This window comes from Zingiber officinale, chromosome 4B, assembly GCF_018446385.1.
Source record: "Zingiber officinale cultivar Zhangliang chromosome 4B, Zo_v1.1, whole genome shotgun sequence".
Classification (NCBI taxonomy): Eukaryota; Viridiplantae; Streptophyta; class Magnoliopsida; order Zingiberales; family Zingiberaceae; genus Zingiber; species Zingiber officinale.
In genome coordinates, this window is record NC_055993.1 from 80,022,664 (window position 1) to 80,045,741 (window position 23,078).

A 23,078-nucleotide genomic window follows, 5' to 3' on the forward strand; every position below is an offset into this window, starting at 1 on the left:
GAACAGGCAAAATTAATTTTGGACTGGAGAATTTTAAAATACATGATAAAAACAAAATGCGCATGCACCAGCCGGGAATCGAACCCGGGTCTGTACCGTGGCAGGGTACTATTCTACCACTAGACCACTGGTGCTGTGATGCTATTGCCGTAAATAATATTATCTTGTAGTAAAATTACTTTTTGACCATTTACAATGACTGCAAAATTTTAAAATACACGATAAAAACAAAATGTGCACCAGCCGGGAATCGAACCCGGGTCTGTACCGTGGCAGGGTACTATTCTACCACTAGACCACTGGTGCTGTGATACTAACGGCGTAAATAATATTATCTGTAGTAAAATTAATATTTGACCATCTACAATGACGACAGAATTTAAAAATACATGATAAAAAAAGAGAATGTGCACCAGCCGGGAATCGAAGCCGGGTCTTTACCGTGGCAGGGTACTATTCTACCACTAGACCACTGGTGCTGCGATGCTACCAGTGTAAATAATATTAACTTATAGGAATACACAATTCATGACTATAAGCCTTCCCAACTGTACAGTTAGACCATGAAAACTGAGATACTTTTGGCGACAGAGTCATAACAAACAATTGTGACCTAAACAGCTAAACTGGTGGTTTAGCTCATCTTGACTGCATGCTCGTGTACATGTGCGCCAATTCCAGAACCGCCTACAGTTAGTTGTACTTGAAATAAAAAAACATCCTCATAAACGACTAGTAAATGATGCAACAGAAAACATGGTCATTGACTAACAAGAGAAGTTCCAATAAAACAAAATTTGGTCTTGATGCCTTCACATTCCCTACATATGCATCTGCTATTGGGGTGGTTTATTGAAGTTGCTATCAGCTTCTTAAACCCTATTTTGTTCTAAGTTTCTAGAATTGCAAGTGGGAACACCATTAAGTACAATATCTTTGCCATAGGTCATAAATCAAATCAGGGAGAACTCTACAAAGTTTATTAATAGGTACAGAACATGCATGATGCCAACCCTCTAACTAACCGAGATAGAACATGCACATTGACTAAACAAGAGAACTTCACATCAGCATTCCAATAAACCAAAACTGATGTTGATGCTTTTGATCGGCTACTACCTAGGCCTGTGTCATTGGGATTTATTAAAGCTGCTAACAAATACTCAAGTCCTAGTTTGTTTGTTCTATGTTTTTAGACTCGCACAAATACTCGAACATTATTAACATTCAATCTAACCCAAAAAGTTATGTTCTAACTATAGATTATAAAATCAACATAGAAAAGCTTCAGAAAGGTTATTATAGGCACCTCACATGATACCAACTCTCATAATCATGATAATAAAGATCAACTTGCTAATTGCAGCTTAATAGAAGAATTCACCCAGTATTAGTGGCAACCGGTAAGCCTTGATGGGATTAGACAACCTTGAACATCAAAGGTGCACAAAATTGAAGTAGATGAGCAATCAATGTTAATGTTATCGGATGAAATGGTAATAAATAGATTCACATGGAAATTTCTTTTTCTTATATCATTTCTTGGCAATATGCCTAAATATAAAAGGACATGAACTAAGCAAAACAATTTTTTCTAGCATGAAAAGTAAACATAATAGCCATGCCCCATAGTCCTGAAACCAAATATTCAATCTCCTAATGAAAATTCATCTTCTAATATCTTGTGTTTGTAGTTCCTATTTCAAATGAACGACAAACTATCACCAGCTTCAACAATCATCCTTAAGAAAAATGTTGGAAGCAAATAAAGTGAATATAATAAATACTCTTTGCAAGTAAACAATCTGTTCAACATACCTCAATAGTGTTCTACTTATCCAGGTCACAGGCTGTGCACTTCAAAGTTGTCTCATTCCCATGGCCATGCAAAGCATCCAATAAGATTGCTACTGAAACAAAAACAAAGAATTGTTTTTGAACTGTTACATGCTCCAGATTTGAGAAAAGTAATATGATCCTTAAGCACACAATCCACTCCTTCCATATTCCAATTAGACTTTGCTGCTCTAAAACCAACTCAAAAAAAGGGCAAAGAAAAAGAATCACGAGAGCATATCATGAAAATTAAATAGAAACAACAAAACATCTAAAGAGAGAAAAAAATTCTGGGAATTAGAGTTAAAGCAACGGCTTAGGGTTTACACCTTTTGAGGGAAAAAAGGGAAACATAGATCAACGAAAGATCAATAACGACGATGAAAGAACAAAAAAAAGACATTACAGAAAAAAATCATAATGCAGAAGTGTGAAAAAGAAAAAGAAGATTTTGCAAAAACACCGATGAACAGAAGCTGGAAGAACCGATTACCTGATGGAAAAAAAATTTGGACCATTTCTCGATTTATGCGTGTCATCCTTGCGCAGGGGCCATGCTAATCTTCTCTGTATCGTTCCAATTTTATCGGATGTCTCCGAAGAGACAACCCTAGCCTCGCGACAAATCTATAAGAGTGTCAAAATATATTTGTAATTGACGATGCGGGACTAAAAAATGAACATTAGACACTTTGCCCTCTTTGGATATTGAAGTAGCACCAGTTCCCAGCCTCGACGAAACATGCGAGAAGAAGCGAAAATCATGAGATTTATTGGAAAAGAAGAAAAAGGACACGAGAACGAGTCGCAAAAGACGGAGAAGACGAAGACAGGCACCTGGAGCAACTAAGGACTACTTGTTAAATTTTCTTGTCCACTTGGCAAATAACATGGCAGATGATCTTTACGAGTAGTTCATTTGAAAAACAAATACATCATCAGCTGAATGGTTCTCTGACAGAGAATTGATTTTCTATCATTTATTAAAAGCAAAAGTGAAATCTAAAAAATATGTAATGCAAACTTAAATATTATTTTTTTAATTTTTTGGTACATGTTTCTCTCGTACATTAAATATTTGAATTTCTCAATAAGCATGATGATTTAAATTAAACATAATATGATTCATATAATCTACAGAGATGGTAATATCTTAAAGAATAATGATATTTGCTGTCACAATTCGCCGCGACAACTCATCGAGAATTACTGATCGGTCTGTAGACCGATCAGGTTGCCTCCTAATCGGTCTATAGACCGATCAGTGAGTGTGTCGCGGCAAGTTGTCGCAGCGAATTGTCACGACAAATATCATTCCTCATCTTTTTATTATGATGATTTAAATTAAACAGGCTTAAATTGTTCATCTTTTGTTTTTTACGTGTGACATTCTATTATGAAAAACAAAAAAAAAAAAATCTGCTGCTGGAGTTTGTGATGAAATTTATTTTGCAATCTAAAACATCAAATTTAAATCTATAAAATGCTAAAATAATCTCTAAACTTATCCAACAGTATCAAATAGCCACTTGTTATTAAAAAAATAAAAATCCACCCTACAACTGCAATTACCACAGGCATACAAGACATGCCGAAGACATGAAAATTGAAAGAGGCTTGAGAAAAAGAACTCTGTGCCACTGCAACAAGCTTCATCTTACAACGAATTCAGTTAGATGAGCAAAAAAGGCTCCATTCTAGCTGGGCAATAAGTTAATACGATCACTAAGAACATATTGTAGTAGGATGGCCTTCAGGATTTAAGCACGGTAGTCTAACTACCATTTCAGTGCTTCATTTTTCTTAGATCCTTGCCTCATCAATCGTTTATGGAACCAAAATGCTGATAGTTTACAAAAGGGATAAGGCATGTATCTATTATGTCTCTTAAGCTTCTTGGCCGAAGATGACCTGTTCCCTCTGTTTATTTTCTCAGATTTCCTGACAAATAATGCAATAAAGAATCCTTCTGTGTCTTCTTTTGGATTGGTCCTTAACAAGTGCTCGGCTGAGAATAGGAAAAAGAAAGGTTAGTATTGTGAGGAAAACATAATTTGAATTAGTTTGCGAAACTAGTAGATGAGAAACCTTGTGAGTATTGCACTATACTCACCACCATCAAAGACGGGTAGACCACGATGAGGCCACTGTGGGAAAGGAGACACCAATTCAAAGTTGAGCGACTTTGCAAAAGGGAGGACTGATTTAATCACATCTTCATTCTCTGTTTGGTAAACTGAGCATGTGCTGTACACAACTCTTTCGACTGCAGGAACTATTAAAAAAAAAGTCATCTCTCAACCGATGTGAAAGAATATGGTTCTGGAACAAGAAACTACCAGTGGTCTTAACCAGTAAGAACTACATCAGCAATGTTGATAAGCTTACAAATCTACTTTTTTCTTTTTAGTCTACTTTTTTTTTTACTTTTCAAATAAATGGCATGCTAAAGTTTTTTTTTCTTAACATATAACCTTATATTCTAGTTAAACAAAAGGAAAGCACACAATAAATGTGCAAATAGACACCAAATTTGTTAGGAGAAAAGTCATTTCTCACTAGTAAAGCCAGTTCATTGATGGTGTATGAGAGCAGTGCTCTCCATCATCAATCTATGAGATGATCTATCTTCAATAAAAATAATTCTGTCTGATAGATTAATTCATATGATTCTTAGTGTGCATAAGTAATAGAATTAAAGTGTAGTTACGCAACATGAATATGATTAGTAATTGAATCCTCACATCATTTGTGAATTAGCATTCAACTAGATGGAACCTAACCTCTAATAATCAGACTTCATTTTCCCTCCATACATCAGACACAGACCCTTTATGTGACACTAAGCTTGAAAGCCAACTCACCCATTCATATGCAAAGACATAAAAAGTTAAATTTAAAATAAGTAAGATTGTGAACAACTAGATCCAAACCTGCGTTAGCTACTCGCATCAGATAACATATATAGTATAATATTTTGTTATGTGTGCATGCCAAAGTTTGAAATCTCGTACCATACTTAGATGCAGCCCCGGTCCTTCGACACAGGGGCCCAGGGCGAAAAAACTAATTTGCATCCCGTCCTTCACTTAATCTCTTCTTAGTAGTAACGATCACAGATTCTTCCTCTCCGGCAATGGCAGACGAGAACGGGAAGCAAACTGAGACGGAGAGCAGGCCGTGGCATCAAACGGTCACCCTCTTACTCGTATCACTAAGGTTGGCAGCTTTTGTGGCCACCTCCACGGCTGCAGGGCTCATGGCATTCAACAAGGAGACAAAAACAATCACAGTGGTCGTGGTAGGGACCAACCCCATTCTCCAGTCCTTCACTGCGGCATTTCAGCAAACACCTGCCTTTGTGTAAGCTTCCTTCTCTAGCGTCGATATTTGAGATCCATTACAATTTAGCATTTTGACATTTGGCTTCGTCACAGATACTTCGTGCTTGCCAATGCCATAGCGAGCCTGTATAACCTACTGGCGATGCTGCTCCGGCCATGCTTGAAGAACATAGGACGTCAAGTTTTAGTGCATCTTTTGCAGCTCCGGTCGGGCCCTCTCAAATTATGGGCCCAGGGCCATCGCCCAGTGCCGCCCTCCTCCAGGGCCGGCCCTGCTTAGATGACACGGTCAATATATATCATTCCTAATACTAATCAACACTTTAATCTCTTTTGTGTCGATTGCGCCAATGGCTATTGTGTTGTGTTGACACTTGACACATTTGGACATGTTATGACACGCATCAAATTGAATTTCATACCTATTTTTCCAAAATTCTCATTATTTAATTTCTATAGTTTTATTTTTACAAGTAAATAAGTCAAGTGTGGATGAAAATTATAAGTGCAAAATATATATGAATTCATGTTGACTCACATTAAAGAAAAAAATGAATTAACTTATTTTAAATTCAATTATTAAGAAAAAAAATTCTAAGTGATAAAAGACTAAATAAGCAAAACTCATCCAAATCCATACATTCTTTAACATATGTTGATTGTACAACATAATATGACAAAATTTAATTCAATTCACCATTTAGTTGGTACAATTTTATTTTTATAAAAAATAAAGGTGATTTTTTTTTTTATCAAAATTCATCTAAGCACGGTTCAATGCATGTCAAAATATGCTTAAATGTCACACAACATAGTGCCGAAATCATTCCAGTCCATCCGAGGACAGAAAGTCCGGCATGGAATGATACTTTACGCTTTGCCCCTAGGTATATAGTTGCCTTCTTTCTTCTTATTCCCCATCCTCCATCTCTAATAATTACAGTGTCTTATTAAAATATATCAAAATACAAACAAGCACCTGAAAATTAATATAGTATTCTAGTAATATATTATCAAGGACTAGGAAGCTAGAATGTAATAAAGAAAATATGTCAGCTTGAAAGTTTCACTGGGGCAACTTACATGAGAGTGCATGCAAAAGAGCTTTTGTTTGAAAAGCAGCAAGCTTCTTTACTCTGTCACTCTTGCAAGCATCAGCATCCTCGCCTATTCAACAAAGAAATAGCCCAGAAACATAATACATCGATCACTCTAAATTATTGTGAAAAGATGAAACAATAGAAATAAATCATTTAAGACCTACAGAATGGTAAATTTGTTATGCTGAGGACAAAAGATAATCTTGGTTCCCATTCCTTGCTGCCACATAAAATTCAAGATAAAAACATGGGATTTTCACATATAAACCACCCTTCAAGTGATAAAAACGTGGGATTTTCACATATAAACCACCCTTGAAGTTCTGCTATTTGAATGGAATTAAAATGAAGAAGAAATATTCTTTCTCCAGAACTGTTGGCTTTCATAAATTGGGGGGCACATGAACAATCCGGTAAAACTCTAAGAGCGCGTTTGGTTTGCGCATTTTCCATTCTCATTTTCTGGAAAACGCGCATTTTCAGAAAAATAGTGTTTGGTTTGCATTTTCTATATTTGTTTTCTAGAAAATGAGATAGCATTTTCTAGAAAAGTAGAGAATCTTTAAGTCATTTTCTAAGAAAAGGGAAAACGTGCGTTTTCCAAATAATGAAAATGGAAAATGCGCAAACCAAACGCTCTCTTAGTTTTCACCTTATTTCCATTTCCACTCTGGATGTTGCATCACTAAGTACCTCTGCTATGCTCACCACCTTTTGCAGCTTTCCTTGCTTGAGCAGTAGCAACTACTTAATTCCTTGACTACCATTTTTCTAATGATATACATGTCAATTAGCATTGGCATAGTTGATTCTCCTTGCATGTATGTTATGGATCTAATCAAGGTTTAAAATATCGACCTGTGCCGAGGTTTCGGTCCCAAACCGGAACGATACGGTTTCGGTATCGTATCCTACCGTGCCGATACGGTTTCAGTATTTTTTTATTTATATATAATAATTATTAGATAAATATATTTATTGTTTATAATTTAAAAATAAGTTATATATTGATTTTATATAAGTTCTCTATTATTAAACAACTTAATATTGTTAGAAAAAATAATTAAATATAATTTTTAAAGAAAATTGATCTATCAATAATTCGAATTAAATAATCATAATTATATAAATTAATACAAAATACTATTTATATATAATATTTATTTATTTAATAATTTAAATAATATATTTAATTAAAAAATTGATCTATCAATAATTTGAATTAAATAATCATAATTATATAAATTAATACAAAATACTATTTTATATATAATAATTAATTATTTATTTATTTAATAATTTAAATAATATATTTAAAATAGTAAGAAAAAATTAGAATATCAATTAAACATTAAAATAGTAAAAAAATATAAAATAATTTAAAACAAAACATCAGAATATAAATTTAATTTATTAGAATTTTTATAAAAAAAATTTTAATTTTTTTTAGAATTTTTTTATTTTTTAAGAATTTTTAAATAAAATTTAAAACAATATAAACAATTTCAGAATATTATTTAATAAAATTTATTATTTTTTTAAAAATAAATATATATATATATATTTTTTTTATTGGAATAATTTAATTAGGGTTAATGAAAGTCTCTTTCAAATATCACACCGCCTTAGGAATTGTTTAATTTATTTAAATTAGAATATGAATTTTGTCACGCGATGCTTCCAACTCCGGCAGAAACGTCAAGACACGCACGCATGATGTGCCAGTTTCGCCTCCACGGCAGAACGGTAAAAACCGTCCGTGCTGCCGGAACAATATTTCATTCACTGGATCTAATTCCCAATGTCATAAAAAATGCACTGCCCACATTAGACATTCCTTTGTCCTCCTACAATAATGAAATTTTAATAGAAAACACCCAGCAACAGAAGATAATGAATGATAAAGCCTCAAGGTGGAGTTTTAAACTAAAAGAACTTTTTCAATAGTGGAATGCATGTATTGCCTTAAGGGCACATGTTTTATACATTAAACCCATAAGGAGGAGAATCATGCAAACATCATAGCTTCAATAATCAAAAGACTAAAATTTTGTTACTATTTGTTTGACTCCCAATTTATACTGAAACCAAATCCTTCCAAGTTCGCACGGTAAGAACAAAAAAACTGAAAAGACTTATAACAATATCATACTTTATTAAATAAATAAGAAATAAACTATAAGTTGTTCTGAGTTGAGATAGCAAGAACCACGAGACCTTGTGGCAACAATAAACTTCATTAAACAAACAAGAAACAATTATACTCCCTAACCTAGCAGGCAGACACAAACAGACAAATACAGAATCAAGAAGGCATACATTCTATAATTTCTTGAATGATTTATCAAAATTTTCCCCTTGTAAAAACAAACATGAGATTTTAATAAAACAAGTGCACTTAAACTCCCCGTGATAATACTGGAATCTACCTTTTTCATAAGATGGAAGAAGATGATCTAATCTTTCTGCTGAAATTCCAGATCCAGAACATGATGGGTCTAATAGAATGGCATGGACCTGACAAACCATCAAAAACATAAGAGACTCCTATAAACGAAGCATTCCATTGGTACATAATTAACATTATTATTTAAACACACCAATCACAAATTTGTAATTTGCTTCCCCAAAGAAAATAATCCTGACATTCCAAACTGCAGATCACCTGATATAAGTTCACTAGAACAGTTTTATGTTAAGAAAAATACCTCTTTGAAGAGAGGAGCTGTCGTATTTATGTCCAAAAAATCACCATGCATGACATCCACATCTTTATATCGAGTTGAGGACAAACTGTTGGCTATCTTATGGCTTGACAATAAAAAAACAAATAAAAAAGTAGAAAAATGTGCAAAACATGAATAACATGCTAATGATCAAATAACTGTAAAATGTAAGAGCACTAAGCCCCACTTGGGAAATTGACGTCCTAATTTATTCAGAAGATTAATAAGTTCACTTAATTTAATGAATTTATGTTAGTACCATGGTAATAAAGATTTGTCAACATTTCAATCTTTATTACCATTTCTGCAAAAAGCAGAAATGATAATAAAGTTTGAAATGTTGACAAAATCAAGCGACTGTTACACTATCAGGTTAAACATAACCGCAACTTTATGGAAAATCTCTAAGAATGATTTCAAATTTACACCATGTTACCAACAATGGATGGAAGGGGGAAGAAAGGTAGTTGAGAGAAAGCTGAGCTGGGACCAACTTTCTCTCCACTTCTTTGGAGAGACATGGAGAAAGAGAAAGAAACATGGAGAAAATCAATTCTCTCTGTTTCTGTTAAAATGTTTCCACCTGAATCGAGGGGAAATATACAAGAGCCAACTACAGCAGGCTGTTTTTTTAATCATCCCTAAAGCTGCAACAATCTCCTTTACACCTTTAAAATTTACTAATTGTCTAGTCAAATTCTCTTTATCAATAGTATGGCCAATATCATTATTTGTGCTATTTGACTGATTTTGATTTATGAGGTAACTTCCCACCTCCAAAACTATAATTATTTAAAAAAAAAACTTTAAATTACAAGGAATCTGACTGAATTGGTGAACTTTGGATAATACCAGCAGTCAGTTGCAGACAGCAGTAATTTTTTGCATCAGCAAGCATTCTTGTCGACTCCAATACTTGGATTTTTCATGAAAACCTCCAATACCGGTGTCTATCAGACACCCGACACTTCAAGACTACCACCCCCATTGATCACATTTAGATATTTTTTTAGAAAATGTGATGTCTAATACCTAGATCCATACCCATTAGAGTCTGTATCTGAATTTGAGAAACATAGCTCCTCGGCTGCATAAATCTAACTTGGTGCAGCCTTTGGTCCAGAATATGCAGCACTTCCTAAGAAATCATTGATCTTTCAGCAACTTCATTTGAAAGCTTGTAATTTCTTATTATGAATTTTGAAGTGTCAATCTTTCATAAATTGATTCACATTCTAACTTCACTCGAAATATTACTTTCATATTGGTCAGAAGATAAACTCCTTTGCCTGTTCTATAGCATGTGACCCATACTTGTATAGATAGAGATTCATGATCTTCTGCATTTGACTTGTAATATTTCTTTCTATTTTTCTTAAATGTACAGTCATCACCTTGTTTTTCTCTATCTTAAGCACATGGTCAAGTTACAAAAGAGGATGGCCAGATGATTAAACCCTGTTGTTTATGTATTCAAACACATTAAAATAAACGTCATTAAGGAACCATTATTTGTTAGCTCATCACCTTTTTGGTTACATAATTAATATCGGCGTTGGGTAATAGGAACATCACTATAAGCACTACATTGTTCAATATGAATTCTTCTGGTTATCAGTAATAACCAGGTTCACACTTAGATAATTGAATTTGCCAAAGAGTTAAAACAATTGAATAATGCAAGATGAAATCACATATTACCGTACCATTTTCTTATGAGCAAAATCATAATTCACAATGCTCGCAGAATGTTACAACTCTTCTTATGAACAAAGGCAACTGGCATGATTCATTCACAATACTAAACATATAAAACATAATTAGCCAGGATTGCAATTTTTCAACACGGAAACATGTAGATGTCTTTGGCATGAAACATACATCGTCTAATGATTTGTTAATGTATAGATTTATTCAAAAAAATTAAGTATCTGACTTTAGGTTGTAAGCTATATTACTTGAACTCGGGAAATAGTATCGGGCATGCATGTATGGTATATGTGCAGATATGTAAAAGGTGGTAAGGATCTATTTGTAATATTTTTTGTCATAATACATATATAAACATAGAGGCTACCTAGAGGTTCTTATGAGGAACATTTCCCTGTAACATTGGTATTGGAGCCGAAGCCGGAATCTGTCTCGTCATTTGTTTCTATTCTCCTCATCCATGTGCTCTTCTCTTTTTCTATCGCCCAATCCGTGTTGTTCATTTACAGTGAGAAACCATCTGCTTCACTACTTCTTTCATCCCACCAAGGACTATGATCCACTGCACCACATCTATCCTGTGTTTGTTGCTCTGCGTCTTTACTTGTACAAGTGCATGTAGCCTTTGTTTTTTGGGTGATATTATTCTCACTGCATATTATCTCATTAAACCGCATATCATCCTTCACTCTTCGAAAGCAAATTGCCTTTGCTATTCTCTTTCTACAATTTGTTAAATAACTTTTTTGTTCACCTAGTATTGTCGTGATAAGTTATCACGAGTCTTTAAATGCACTTTCTTTGTTCACCTAGTATTGTCATGACAAGATCTATTTTTCTTTTGTTATTCAGATTTTTATCCTTTTGGGTGAAACCTTTATCTATCCTACTCCTTTCTTTTCATCTATATTTTTTTATGAGTCACTTCAAGAAAATTTTCCTCTACCTGCCCCATCATGCCTCTCTATAGATGTGACGCCTGAACCTAAGGACCTTCCATCATATTCGCTTGATTCACCACTTGATCCTTTTGTTGTTGTTGACCCATCATCTGGGGCACCCCTTGCAGGTGTATAGCCAATGAATGTGCCTTGGAGACACTCAAGTAGCTCCCTAGGATTCTACCACTCTCCAACTGCCAATTGTTGTCCCGGATCCCTCTTTAATTTGTACATTCTCATCGTCTTTCAAAAGGTACTCGTAAGTATTTCACCTCCCATCCATTTACTTGCTTTATATCCTATGCATTTTATCACCCAATACACAACCTCCAGAGAGCCTATGCCATCATCATTAGGAGACAGCTACAAGGATTCTAAGTTAGCTGGAAGGTACTCCTGGGAAATATATCATTATTTCATAATCAAGATCATCTTCAGGTCATTGGGTACTCTAATGCAAATCGAGGCAAGTTTTCCTACAATAGACAATCTATACCTACTTATTACATTCTCTTAGGAAGTAGAGGAATAAGAAGCAAATAATGGTGGCTAGAAATAGTGCTGAGGGGAAATACAGGGCCATCACTTATCAGCATGCAAGTTTAATTAGGTTAAGCATGGGATGACCAAGATAGAATATGCCCTGTAGAGCCAATGAAGTTTTTTACTGTGGCAATCAAGTTGCAATGCATATAGCGTTGAATCTTGTGTTCAATGTATTCAATGAGAGGATAAAGTATATAAAGATTGATTGTCATTTTATTAGAGAGTTCAATCTAATGAGATCATCTCTTTTGCTAGTTTTAACAATCACTTAGACTTCTCGACCAAATTGTTAAGAGGGCCTAGAGTTGCATATATTTGTAATTAGATAGATGTCTACAATGCCCAAGGTGGAGTATTATATGGGCCATGAATTTATGTGCAAATATGTAAAGGGAAAATGACTTATTTATAATGTTCATTTTTGTCATTTTACATGTATAAAGGTAGAGGAGACTATTTAGAGTTCCTTAGAGAAAACATTTCTCCGTAGTAGATTAGTTAAAATCTTTTAACAAGGACAATTGGGATGTTGCCAAGTTGGTATCATGAAGGTATTAACATTGAGAGTGAATGTTGGAGTATCGAGTGTCTAGCAAAATATTCAGGGATTAGATATTTATTCTGAGTTAGGTTGCAAGTCATTGCTGCTGCCCACAATTTCTACCAAGTCCACGCATCACCTAAACTTTTTAGGGTTTAGGCTCCTAATTATATCTAGAATGCTTGGGGATTTGAATTTGATTTTCCCTTTTTTTTTTTTGCATGAGTTGGAGATGCACTTGGCCCCCCACTAGTTCCAATCCATCTTTCAGTTTGCACCACATTATAAAGAGTTTCCTATATCTTGAGATGCTCAACTACTGCAAATCACAATTCCTATTCATATTTAAAAAAAAAAAACTACTACACGGAAAAAACTTCAAGCTGAAATATCTTGAGCTACAGATGATTCTTTTGAAAAGCAATGGTCTCTAATAAATTAGAAATACAAATACAAGATATATTGACAGACAACAGTGAATTTGTGAATGCTTTCCTAATGTACTTGAGGTTTAGCCTTCAAAGCACTATGTAAGAGTAACTACATTCTCAAAACTATTATAGGGAAGCAGAGATTAAATGGAAGATAGCATGGTGGATATGAAAAATAGTGTTTTTTTAAAGGCGATTTAAAAAGTACGCGTCAAACAAATTTGTAAATTGGATTTAGAAATGATTTCCCAAAGTACTTTCATAAGCACATTCCAAATACTTTGGGAGTAATAAGGTGTTTAGTAAATAGATTCTAAAAGCATTTTATCTCAATGCATGCCTTCCCAAGATCGTTTCCATTTTTAGATAGTAATTCTGAAATACACAATTTCCAACAAAAATGATCATGTATATTAAATTATTAATTTTTCCAAGGCTCCTCTTCCCCGGGACTCTGCATTGGTGAGAGTTTCGTACACCGAGCTGTCCTTTTTAACTAATAATGTATTAATATTTAATAAGTACAATTTTGATATAATGATAACAGGGAATTAACACAAGCACCATGATAAGTAGTACTTATCAGATTAATAATGATTTCTTAAATTAACATATTGGTAGCAGTTTGAAAATAACTAAAAAAGTTCCCATGTCACTAGAAGATGGATGTAGTGATCGATCATGCTTGGGAAATAAATACATAAAGGAAAAGTAAAATTGCATTTCGAATAAAAAATGGATAAGAAGATGAACGAAAGGATACTAGAAGCTCCGGATCGTCTAATTGTCTCTTCTAAAGTTTTAAGTCTGTCCTCATTCAACTCACATGCTATGATTTTACCCTGCCCTTTCATAAGTGCTGCAAGATGGGCGGTTTTGTTTCCAGGAGCCGCACAAGCATCAAGAACCTTCACAAGCAGAACATGATTGACCCTTATAAGAGTATCATTTCACAATAGAAAATGACAATATAAAGATTGTCAAGTAATATCTTATTTGTCATATTGTAATCTAAACTGATTCAATAGACACATTCCAATTGAAGCAATCTCATATGAACTTATTGGACAGTGGCATGAAGAACAGGTCAACGGATATCAATCTACTATCTTACTTCAAAAAGAATCAGCAATGATGAGAGATTGCTAAGTTTACAAACAAACACACATAGATGAACAATTTATTTGATTATACAAGGTGAACAAGATAACTTTATGAATTATGACTACTATAAATATGTAATATGTAGCATTTCTTTTGATCACATCCAGTAAATCATTTTTCCAAACAAACGGAGAGAGAAAATTAGAAATTGATATGGTATTCAATCGAGAGTCATGCAAGTTAAGAATTCAAATTAAACATTTGCATTAGATTAGTAAAATTATCATACCTTCCAGCCTGGTATAGGATTTAAAGCAACTGCCACCATCGAGCTTGCTTTTCCCTGAGAGAATGTGAGAAAACTAAAAGAATAAATCTAATTAACTACCCGTGCAGGGCGCTGAAAACATGGAGAAAGAAATATTGAAGATATAAAAAGAATGAAGCAATCACAGCTAACGTTTTTAGCTCATCAACACTGAAGTCCACTAGCTGGTTTTAACATAGGATTAGTTCAAACAACAATTTCATTTCTTCTCTTAGTTCAACAGATTCCAGAAAAATCTAATCATATGTGATAGACACATTTGTGGCAACAAAAATACAAATACATTTCATGTTGGTTGTTGTAAGTTGTAACTCTACTAACTGTAACTGCAGGTTAAACTAACGATACAACAAGAAACAATTATCAAGCGTTTATGCCACTAAGTGTAGTCAGCTATATGAATCTTCTTACACCATTGAGCTTGACCCTCTAGTATATCCTCATTTATATTTAAATGAATTTTATCCTGTTCATCGTCGCTAAATATTCAAATAATTGATAATATCACTGTTGGTATATCACCTCATATTGTGTGTTCCACATCAGATACACAGGCGCAACACACATATGCTGGCCCAGGCCTTTATTGGATAGTCAAAATGCTGAGAACACCCTTCTTACTGTCCATCCATGAATGGCAAAAAGATAGCTTTGAAGTATATTTAAGTTCACATATATTACCAAAATAGCATTCTCATGGCAGCTGTACTTCATTTGGTTCTTTTACTCGTTCTGTGTATAGTTCATGTATTGTAGCTAATGCTATAAAAGGGGATTCGAGACTCACGTCGTTGTTGTACTCTCCATAGTTGTATCATTAACAATATATATCTGTATACATGTGTGTATATATATTAGTTGATAGCTGTGATGCTTACAATTCCTTTCATAATATTAGTTTGCTTCTGAATCATTTTAAATTGTGGTTCCATATCCAAGAAAATCATTATTTCAAACATAAAGTAGGATGTTGTGCATATACTACCAAAAGAATAACGGGAAAAAAAAAAGTAAATTGGCAACAAAAATTGTGATTTAGGGGCCCACCTGTAAAAAGATGCTTCCATTACAAACTAAAGGATGATCATGCAAATCAATACCGGATGCAAGTGATAGAACTTCTGGAATAATGTCATCCCTTGAAACCTAAGGCAATATATCAATACCATGAGAGTTTGTTTTTGTTAAAAGCACCTAAGGGCATGATAATATAAAAAATAAAAGAAGGAAAGCTAAACAAAAAAGGTGAAGATGAGTGCAAACAACTAAAAATCAGTAGAAAAGCCAGAGAAAGACAACTTTACTACCTTCTATAAGGTTTCTTTTTTAGTAGAACATTCACAAGAATTTGCAAGTGATATCGTCATTCACCAAATATGGTAAAGGACATAATCCAGTAACAAATAATCACTTAAGATCAGAGAGAGTAGCAGCTATAGTTTATGTCAGTGAATTGATCCTTTCTTTAGGTAAAAGAAAATTACAATCCAGTAATTCTTTAACCAGTGGATGTTTCAGTCTTTAATTCAGGATGATGATGGAATATAGGTGATAATAAGGCAGCAAAGTTTGACTTTGCTGATAAATGATTATTAGTGAAAGTGTTCTACATTTTTATTCTAAAGCCCTAGCATCTCTCTTTGCAGTTGGCACAGAACCCCTTAGTACCGCCATCTTCGTGTCACTGCCATGACAACACCCTTTATCTCAGACAACGGCTAGCGCTTTCATGCTATGATGAGAGCCTCGATTGATGTTGTGTGACTTCTACGAAGATAAGAACTGAATTTCGTTCAAAGTTATTATTTTTGTTTAATCTAATATTGCAGGGAAAAGGCAACCTGACAAAGAAAAAAATTACATGCTTTCGTCATGCAAGTGAAACTCCTTCCATTGTGACGATCAATGATAACCAACAAGAGTTAAAGTTCTAAAACTAGTAATGCATAAATTATCCCTATACATGTGCACCCAAATCAGTTAATTTCTATGTGCCCCGTGTTTGGAACAATTATCCATGGTCATGGAATGTAACCAAACAGTCTAGTGACTCAATGCCATACCTAATTATTGTGACTTAATATTGTACCTAACAGTGATAACCTTGACAAAATACAAGATCTAGTTAACTTGTGATGAGTCTTTCATCAGTAACTTGGTTCTCATTGATGTTCCACAAAGTTCAAATAGTAAGCCTACTAATCAGAACATTCACATAAATTCTTCTCAAGATTAAACCATACAATTCACCCGCATGACCAGCCAAAATCAATTATCAAATTAATTATCAACAAATATGGATTTAGCCATTCAATTAATAGAGGTTTATCCCCATAAATGTGAGAATTCATTAAGTCGATTGATTAGTCCTTCCAAACTTAAGAATAGAATTGATTAATCAGGAATAGAATATTTCTGAAGCAAGTTTGGCAAGCCATTAGCAAAGTTCATGAAGTTACTTTCAATTAGTAAATTTCTTCTTTAGAGGCTTTGTAGCTGTTACTCAACCTGTGGAGAATGATTGCCCGGGCAGAAAGCTCAGCTACAGTGCCACTCCTGGCAGACTTTGAGGACACAAGACCTAAGAATGAACTGAAACTCACACTAAAGCACCGAAAGTGTTATTGATCTATGAGTATAAAATGTCTTAAATTGATTAAATATGCACTCTCAGTAATGAGGTATCTTTTGCTGGAATTGGTAGGGTTCTCCCTAATAAATCTATAATTAAACATGTTTGGTGTGGAGCAATTCAAGTATGAGTTACCTTTTGGGAAGCTCCTTGCCTTGGTCAAAACCATAAGACTAATGATATGTGAGATGTATCAAAATGGATAACAGTAATACCTCAATGTTGCCTAATACATGTGTGCTACATATTGGTATAAAACCATGACCCAACTAGTAGGTGTGTGATTCAAGGATGAACCAACAGAAGTGAGTGAGCCTGTACGATTTGGTCTGACAAGGACAGGAAGCGGAGCAATAGCTAGGAAAAAGAGCTCAGACAATGCATGATTCTAGCAGGCTTCTAGGCCAGATGGGCAGGAGCAAACCAAAATACACACCAACACATGAGAAGTGTGAAATAACTTAATAGATTAAATGTATACCCTTAATAACAAAGCGTCTTTTGGTGGAATTGGTTGGGTTCTCTATAAGAGATCCTTAGTTAAATGTGTTAAGTATGGAGAAAATTAACCTTTCAGAAAATTTCTCACCTAAGAGTGAAATTCCACTTGGATCAAAATTGTGAGGCGTGGTGGTCAAATTGGACAACACCAAGATCTTGTTGAGTACACGGTGTATTACATCTAGAATCAAATTTGAGGTCAAATGTTTGGGTCGCGTCAAATAATAATTACGAGCGAAATTCAAATATTGACAAAACACAATTAATGACTGCTGAAATACAAGAAGATGAATAAATCATAAATTAGATCACAAGAAAGGTATGTTCAACCATAACTTGCTAAGTTTAAGATGATTAGAAATGAAGTACCATTATATTTGTTTTTCCTAACTCTTGCATCACAACTTCTGCATCCACTTTGAGTGTGTTTATCCGTATATACCTTGGTTTACAAGCAACTGCAATAAGACACATGTCAAATAGAAAAAGAAAAGGAAATGAGGCATGAAAATTCAAAAACACTATACAATAGGAACTAGAGTCAACTTGAAAAAGATGAAAGAAACTAGGATTGTGTAATACATATGCCCAACACAAAACGAATTAGAGTCCACTTAAAAGATATGAAAGAAATTAGGACTTGCAGCCTTTTGACCACTTAAGACATTTAAGCAATCCTTATGAACTCAGAATCCAGTTAGGAATTTCTGGCTTTGAAAATATCAATTAGTATAGTCTCAGGTGTTTGGCATGAAAAATGACTTGCGCATCTAAAGAAAACTCTAGCTTCAGAAACACTTCACTACATTGCAAAACTAGAATATTGTCTGCAAAACTACATTGCAAAACTATACAAAGTGAACATATGCAAAGTTAATAAAAAAAAAATAGCTATATAGATGCAAGACCTTTCTGTAGGCATCCACATCTATATGTAAAGAAAGTAAAAGTTTGAATATACACAAAAAGATTGCAGAATGAAATGCTGTCATGCCCATGGAAAATTATTATTAGTTTTTAATACATAATTCAAAGACTATGTTTCACAAAAAAAATTACAAGGTCATAGGTGACAAAAAAAAAATGTATTGACTAATTCTAAACTGATCACCAAATTGGCCTGCCGCTAATCATCCCTTTGCCTTGGATCTGTTCTCCACAACTCAGACTGCAGCGATCTTGAACAGGAAGGACCTCATTGTGAAATTCTGGTAGAGGCTCATTGAATTCATGACCACTGTCTTAGCTGTTAGTGGCTGAAGTTTTCTGGGTTCCTCAAAGTCCCCAATGGCACCTCAATCTACATCACCATCATTGTGGCTTGGCTAGATGAGCAAATTGCCTTTGTCATCAAGATCAAAAATGACGAATACACCTGCATGCTGGCCTTGTATTGCAACACTCTTGATGATATCAACATCCTATCAACATTTACATGTACATGACTCTTGCTTTTGTCACCCTTCAACCTGATAGCATGCGCTAGTTCATGTTCTACCAAAGCAAACATTTCTATGCCCCTCATAACCCAACTACTAACATGACTTGCAGAGGACTACCATGAGCGACTGCAGTAGAGAAGGCCCTTCTTGCTCTTGCTCTTCTCCAGAGTGTTAGTAACTCGACATGTGTGAGGGTGCAACGGGTGAGAGGCAGCAGATGGCAAAGAATGGAATGAGAATGAAGGATGGAAATGAAGAACCAGAAGGCATTTTGGCAAACAAAAAAGGATGTGTCCATCTGTTTTTCCAACCAATTTCAGAAGATGCAACATGGGGAAATGAAGTAGGGGCTTGATCTGACCAGTTTCCTTCCTCTCCAATCCATCCAGACAAATAAATAGCAAGAAGGATAGAAAAATTAGGAATTCACATTTCTTTCCATCCATTCACTAACTTACAAACAAGAAGCAAAAATAAAATATTACCAGGAACACAATTATTTTGGAGTAAATCTTCAATCTTCTTGACTTTCCGTTTTGCACAAATCTTTGCCAAAGCATATTCTAGCTTATTTTTGTGAAGGGTAAGAAATTTCTCAACTGCACCAGTCATTGCTATTTCCTGGTAGAAAACATATAAAAAGAATGAAATATAAAGACACAAAAATCATAGTATGTATGTCAACATTAATTTTTAAGAGTGATTTGTTATCAAGTTACAACAATTAGAATAAAAGTATGAAATATGGGAAAGCATGAAACTTGGGTAAAATATATCAAATAAATGATTCTATCACCAATTTGCATCAAGGAAACAACAAAATACAAAACCTAAGGCATCTAACTTGTTGGCAGTTCAGCTCAATATGTTAAGGCAAAAAGACTCAAAATTATCTAAGATATTTTCTTCATCATAGAAACAACAAAAAAATTCCAATTAATGATGATGATGCATAGTAAGTATTAAAAGAACCCGGCATATAAAGCACTGACCTGGCCAAACAGAATATCATAGAGAGTCACATATACCAGTTCTGCTTGCTTCTGTTAGAGGAAAGGGAAAAAAAAAGTCAGCATCGCAAGGTTGATAAGGCAATTTATGTAATTTTGACTTAAAATATAGTGAAAGCTAGGTAGAATAAATGCATATGTTACAGAATGTCATGTGTACATTTCCATCACCTTCCACTTGTTATTTAGAATTTGAGTTGCAACTAAAACATCTTTAATAACTGGTAGACCTGTCAACAAAGCATCAATACGATTTCAGAATTTTGTTATGCACACTACATGCAAATCACATCAAAAGGTTTTAAACTAGCACACACAGGTTTCAGATTATAATTATTTAGCTTAAGTGTAGAAGGATTTTCTTTATGATTATATACTAGCAATACTTTTTTCTTTTTGCAAGATAGACTACTTAAAATGTATCAGTATTATTCATAATTTTGGAATGGCTAGTATCTTGATTAAAAAATCAATTCCAAATAGAGCTATAGTGCAATTCGAGATATGTAATGCAACAAGAAACTATTAAAGTTGAAGGGTAATTTAAATTCAATGATGTAATTTAAGAGGTACTAAAAGGAAGGATACAATAATAAGTGAATCCATTAATAAACATATGATAGGATAGGCCAAACAAATGGAAAAAAAAACTTTAAGCAAAATTTCATGGTACTGCAAACAAAGTAAATCCTAAAATGGTTTAGTAATGTTATTCGGACTTGTGCTAAATTTTGTACGCCGTAATTATACATGGACAACCATATATCACACTTGCTTCAGAAAGTTAAGGTTGAAATTGATATATGGAGTGCCATATAGATACTGTTGGACATATTCTACATTTGCATAATTCCATGCAACGAACAGTATAGTAAACTGATAAGACTAATTATAAGATTAGAAAATAAACTGAATGTTGGTCAAACACTTCCTTAGAGGATTTTTTTTAGTACTTTGTGTTAACTTAGATGAAGAAAGAATGATAATCACTAATCAGCAGAAAGTAGATACAAATAATATTACTCTTCCAGCAGGTAAGTTGATGGAAAAACTTGAAGACACCTCTTTCAACACCAACTAGAGCAGTGAAGATAAAGAATAAAACAAAACAAAAAACACTTAAAGCCGCATAGACGCATAGAAGGCTTTTGACCATATAGTAAATGATGAAATTAAGAAGATTAATTATAAAAACTACAACATACTAAACAAGAAGCGATAATAAGATCACCTTGAGGCTTGAGAGGGCAAAAATTTTACATATAACAAATTCATCTTTTCACTAGTAGCAATTAAAATATACTAAAACAAAAAATAATCTACCAGTCTATGGATTAGTGCTTCCAAAATAAATAGCCCATAGCAACTATAATGTCATTCGTATTGTATAATCTTTTCAGATTTTGAAAAATAATAGTTTGTCTAAGTGAATCTATCCTTCCCACGCCAGTTAATCAGAGGAGAGCGATCAATTTGATTCCTACAGCTCAGCAGTGAGCCTTTTCCAAGTAACTAGTCACACATTTGTAGCGCATAACACTGAAAACCTACAAAACGCTTCTCCAAATGTGCAGAAGGGAAAAAAAATAGGAAAAGCACGGAGAGGCGTACACTTGAGGGTTTGGCAGACAAGGGCGAAGGTAGCTTTCTTATTGCGTACAGAGGGAGAGTAAACGAGGGATTTGATGGAAGCAGTGGCGCGGCGGGCGGCGTCGTCCTGGATCACCCGCCGCAATACCCCCGCCGCCTCCCTCCTGGCGAAGTACGCCGACCGCTCGGCCCCGTTTCTGCTGCTAATACGGTGATTTCTGGCTACATTTCCTTTCTTCGAGGAAGTAGGATGCGCCATGGTTCACACCGCCAGCGCGCCCTACCACCGCCGCCACTGACGAGTTTTTCACCTCGTTCCTGAAATAATGACCCGAGGAAGATCCCACGTTACGATTAAACCGATATGTATCACAAATCGTTATAATTCAGATATAAATGAGTTACGTAACGGCAAAAAAAACCCTCAAAAGATATAATTAATAAAAGAGGAATGATACTCATTGCAACAGATTACCGCAAGAACTTTTCACGACCCCATTGGCAGTCCGTGTGACCAACTCCACCTCAGCCCTCTCTCTCCGCTTCGCGAATGCAGTCTGCATCAAAATGTTCGGTTTTTTTCACATGCCCTAACTCTCTGAGCCTCTTCCCCCTTGCGAAGCAGCTTCCCAACTTTTTCTTCCCCCTCGCAAAGCAACAACTTCTCCCTCCCCTGTCGTTCTCTCTTCTCCCTCTGCCACAGTCCTCATATCTCCATTGTAGTTCTCAGATCTCCCTCCTTTGTCGTTTTCTCTTCTCCTTCCCCTGTCCTAATCCTCCTCCCAGCGAAATTAGTGTCGTGCCCTAACTTCTTCAAAAGCGCCGAAGCGTCTTCTCCTTCCGTTCTCTTCCTCCTCCTAGCAAGCCTCGTCTTCCTCCTCCTAGTTTTCTCGAAGAGCAATGAGCAGTTACATTGAGTACTCTTTGAGGTAATCAACTTCTTCTTCTACATTTTTGCTTTCTTCAATTCGTGGTAACCTAGTCCTAACTCATCCACACCTCCTCCTTTTTCTTCTTCTTCAATTAACATTTTCTTGTATGGTTCTTGGTTATTTTCCCTTTAGCTAAGTTGTTGTGGTTGATGTATTCTATTGTAGTGTTTCTTAAGTATATTGATCATATTTTTCGTAGGAGCTTCTGTTGCTCTCTCTTTAATTTATATATTTCGTTACTTGCGACATTTCTATTTTCATTGGAGCTGGCCAACATGATCAAGTCATATATATTTGGTTCTCATATTGAAAAATTATTTGACAGGAAGGAAGTGACACCCTTTATGATTCTGTTCTCTCGATA

At 34.7% G+C, this 23,078-nt stretch overlaps 1 protein-coding gene, 1 long non-coding RNA gene and 3 other non-coding genes across 6 annotated transcripts; all 5 read right to left on the reverse strand.

The window, feature by feature from the left end:
* Window positions 1–63: 63 nt before the first annotated feature.
* On the reverse strand, window positions 64–134 carry TRNAG-GCC. Its single transcript has one exon. It is a non-coding gene; the product is annotated as a tRNA-Gly (tRNA).
* Window positions 135–235: 101 nt separating this feature from the next.
* TRNAG-GCC lies at window positions 236–306 on the reverse strand. The gene has a single exon. It is a non-coding gene; the product is annotated as a tRNA-Gly (tRNA).
* Window positions 307–361: 55 nt separating this feature from the next.
* On the reverse strand, window positions 362–2,706 carry LOC121977641. Its single transcript, XR_006110986.1, has 3 exons — window positions 2,330–2,706; window positions 1,819–1,910; window positions 362–687 (listed from the first exon to the last, which is right to left on the reverse strand). It is a non-coding gene; the product is annotated as an uncharacterized LOC121977641 (long non-coding RNA).
* Window positions 2,340–2,442, reverse strand: LOC121979034. Its single transcript, XR_006111315.1, has one exon. It is a non-coding gene; the product is annotated as a U6 spliceosomal RNA (small nuclear RNA).
* A 599-nt stretch (window positions 2,707–3,305) lies between the features above and the next one.
* On the reverse strand, window positions 3,306–22,126 carry LOC121975245 (25S rRNA (cytosine-C(5))-methyltransferase NSUN5-like). 2 transcript variants are annotated; one of them, XM_042526789.1, is made up of 13 exons: window positions 21,804–22,126; window positions 20,364–20,422; window positions 20,175–20,225; window positions 19,668–19,803; window positions 18,110–18,198; window positions 15,655–15,753; window positions 14,569–14,622; window positions 13,939–14,083; window positions 8,989–9,050; window positions 8,710–8,797; window positions 6,264–6,347; window positions 3,950–4,102; window positions 3,306–3,844 (listed from the first exon to the last, which is right to left on the reverse strand). In XM_042526789.1, exons 1-13 carry the CDS (start codon window positions 22,039–22,041, stop codon window positions 3,615–3,617), a joined length of 1,488 nt encoding a protein of 495 aa, XP_042382723.1. In that variant the 5' UTR covers window positions 22,042–22,126; the 3' UTR covers window positions 3,306–3,614. The 2 variants fall into 2 exon arrangements, with proteins under 2 accessions (XP_042382723.1, XP_042382722.1); XM_042526788.1 differs by having other exon boundaries at window positions 3,950–4,111; window positions 21,804–22,125.
* Window positions 22,127–23,078: the final 952 nt, after the last annotated feature.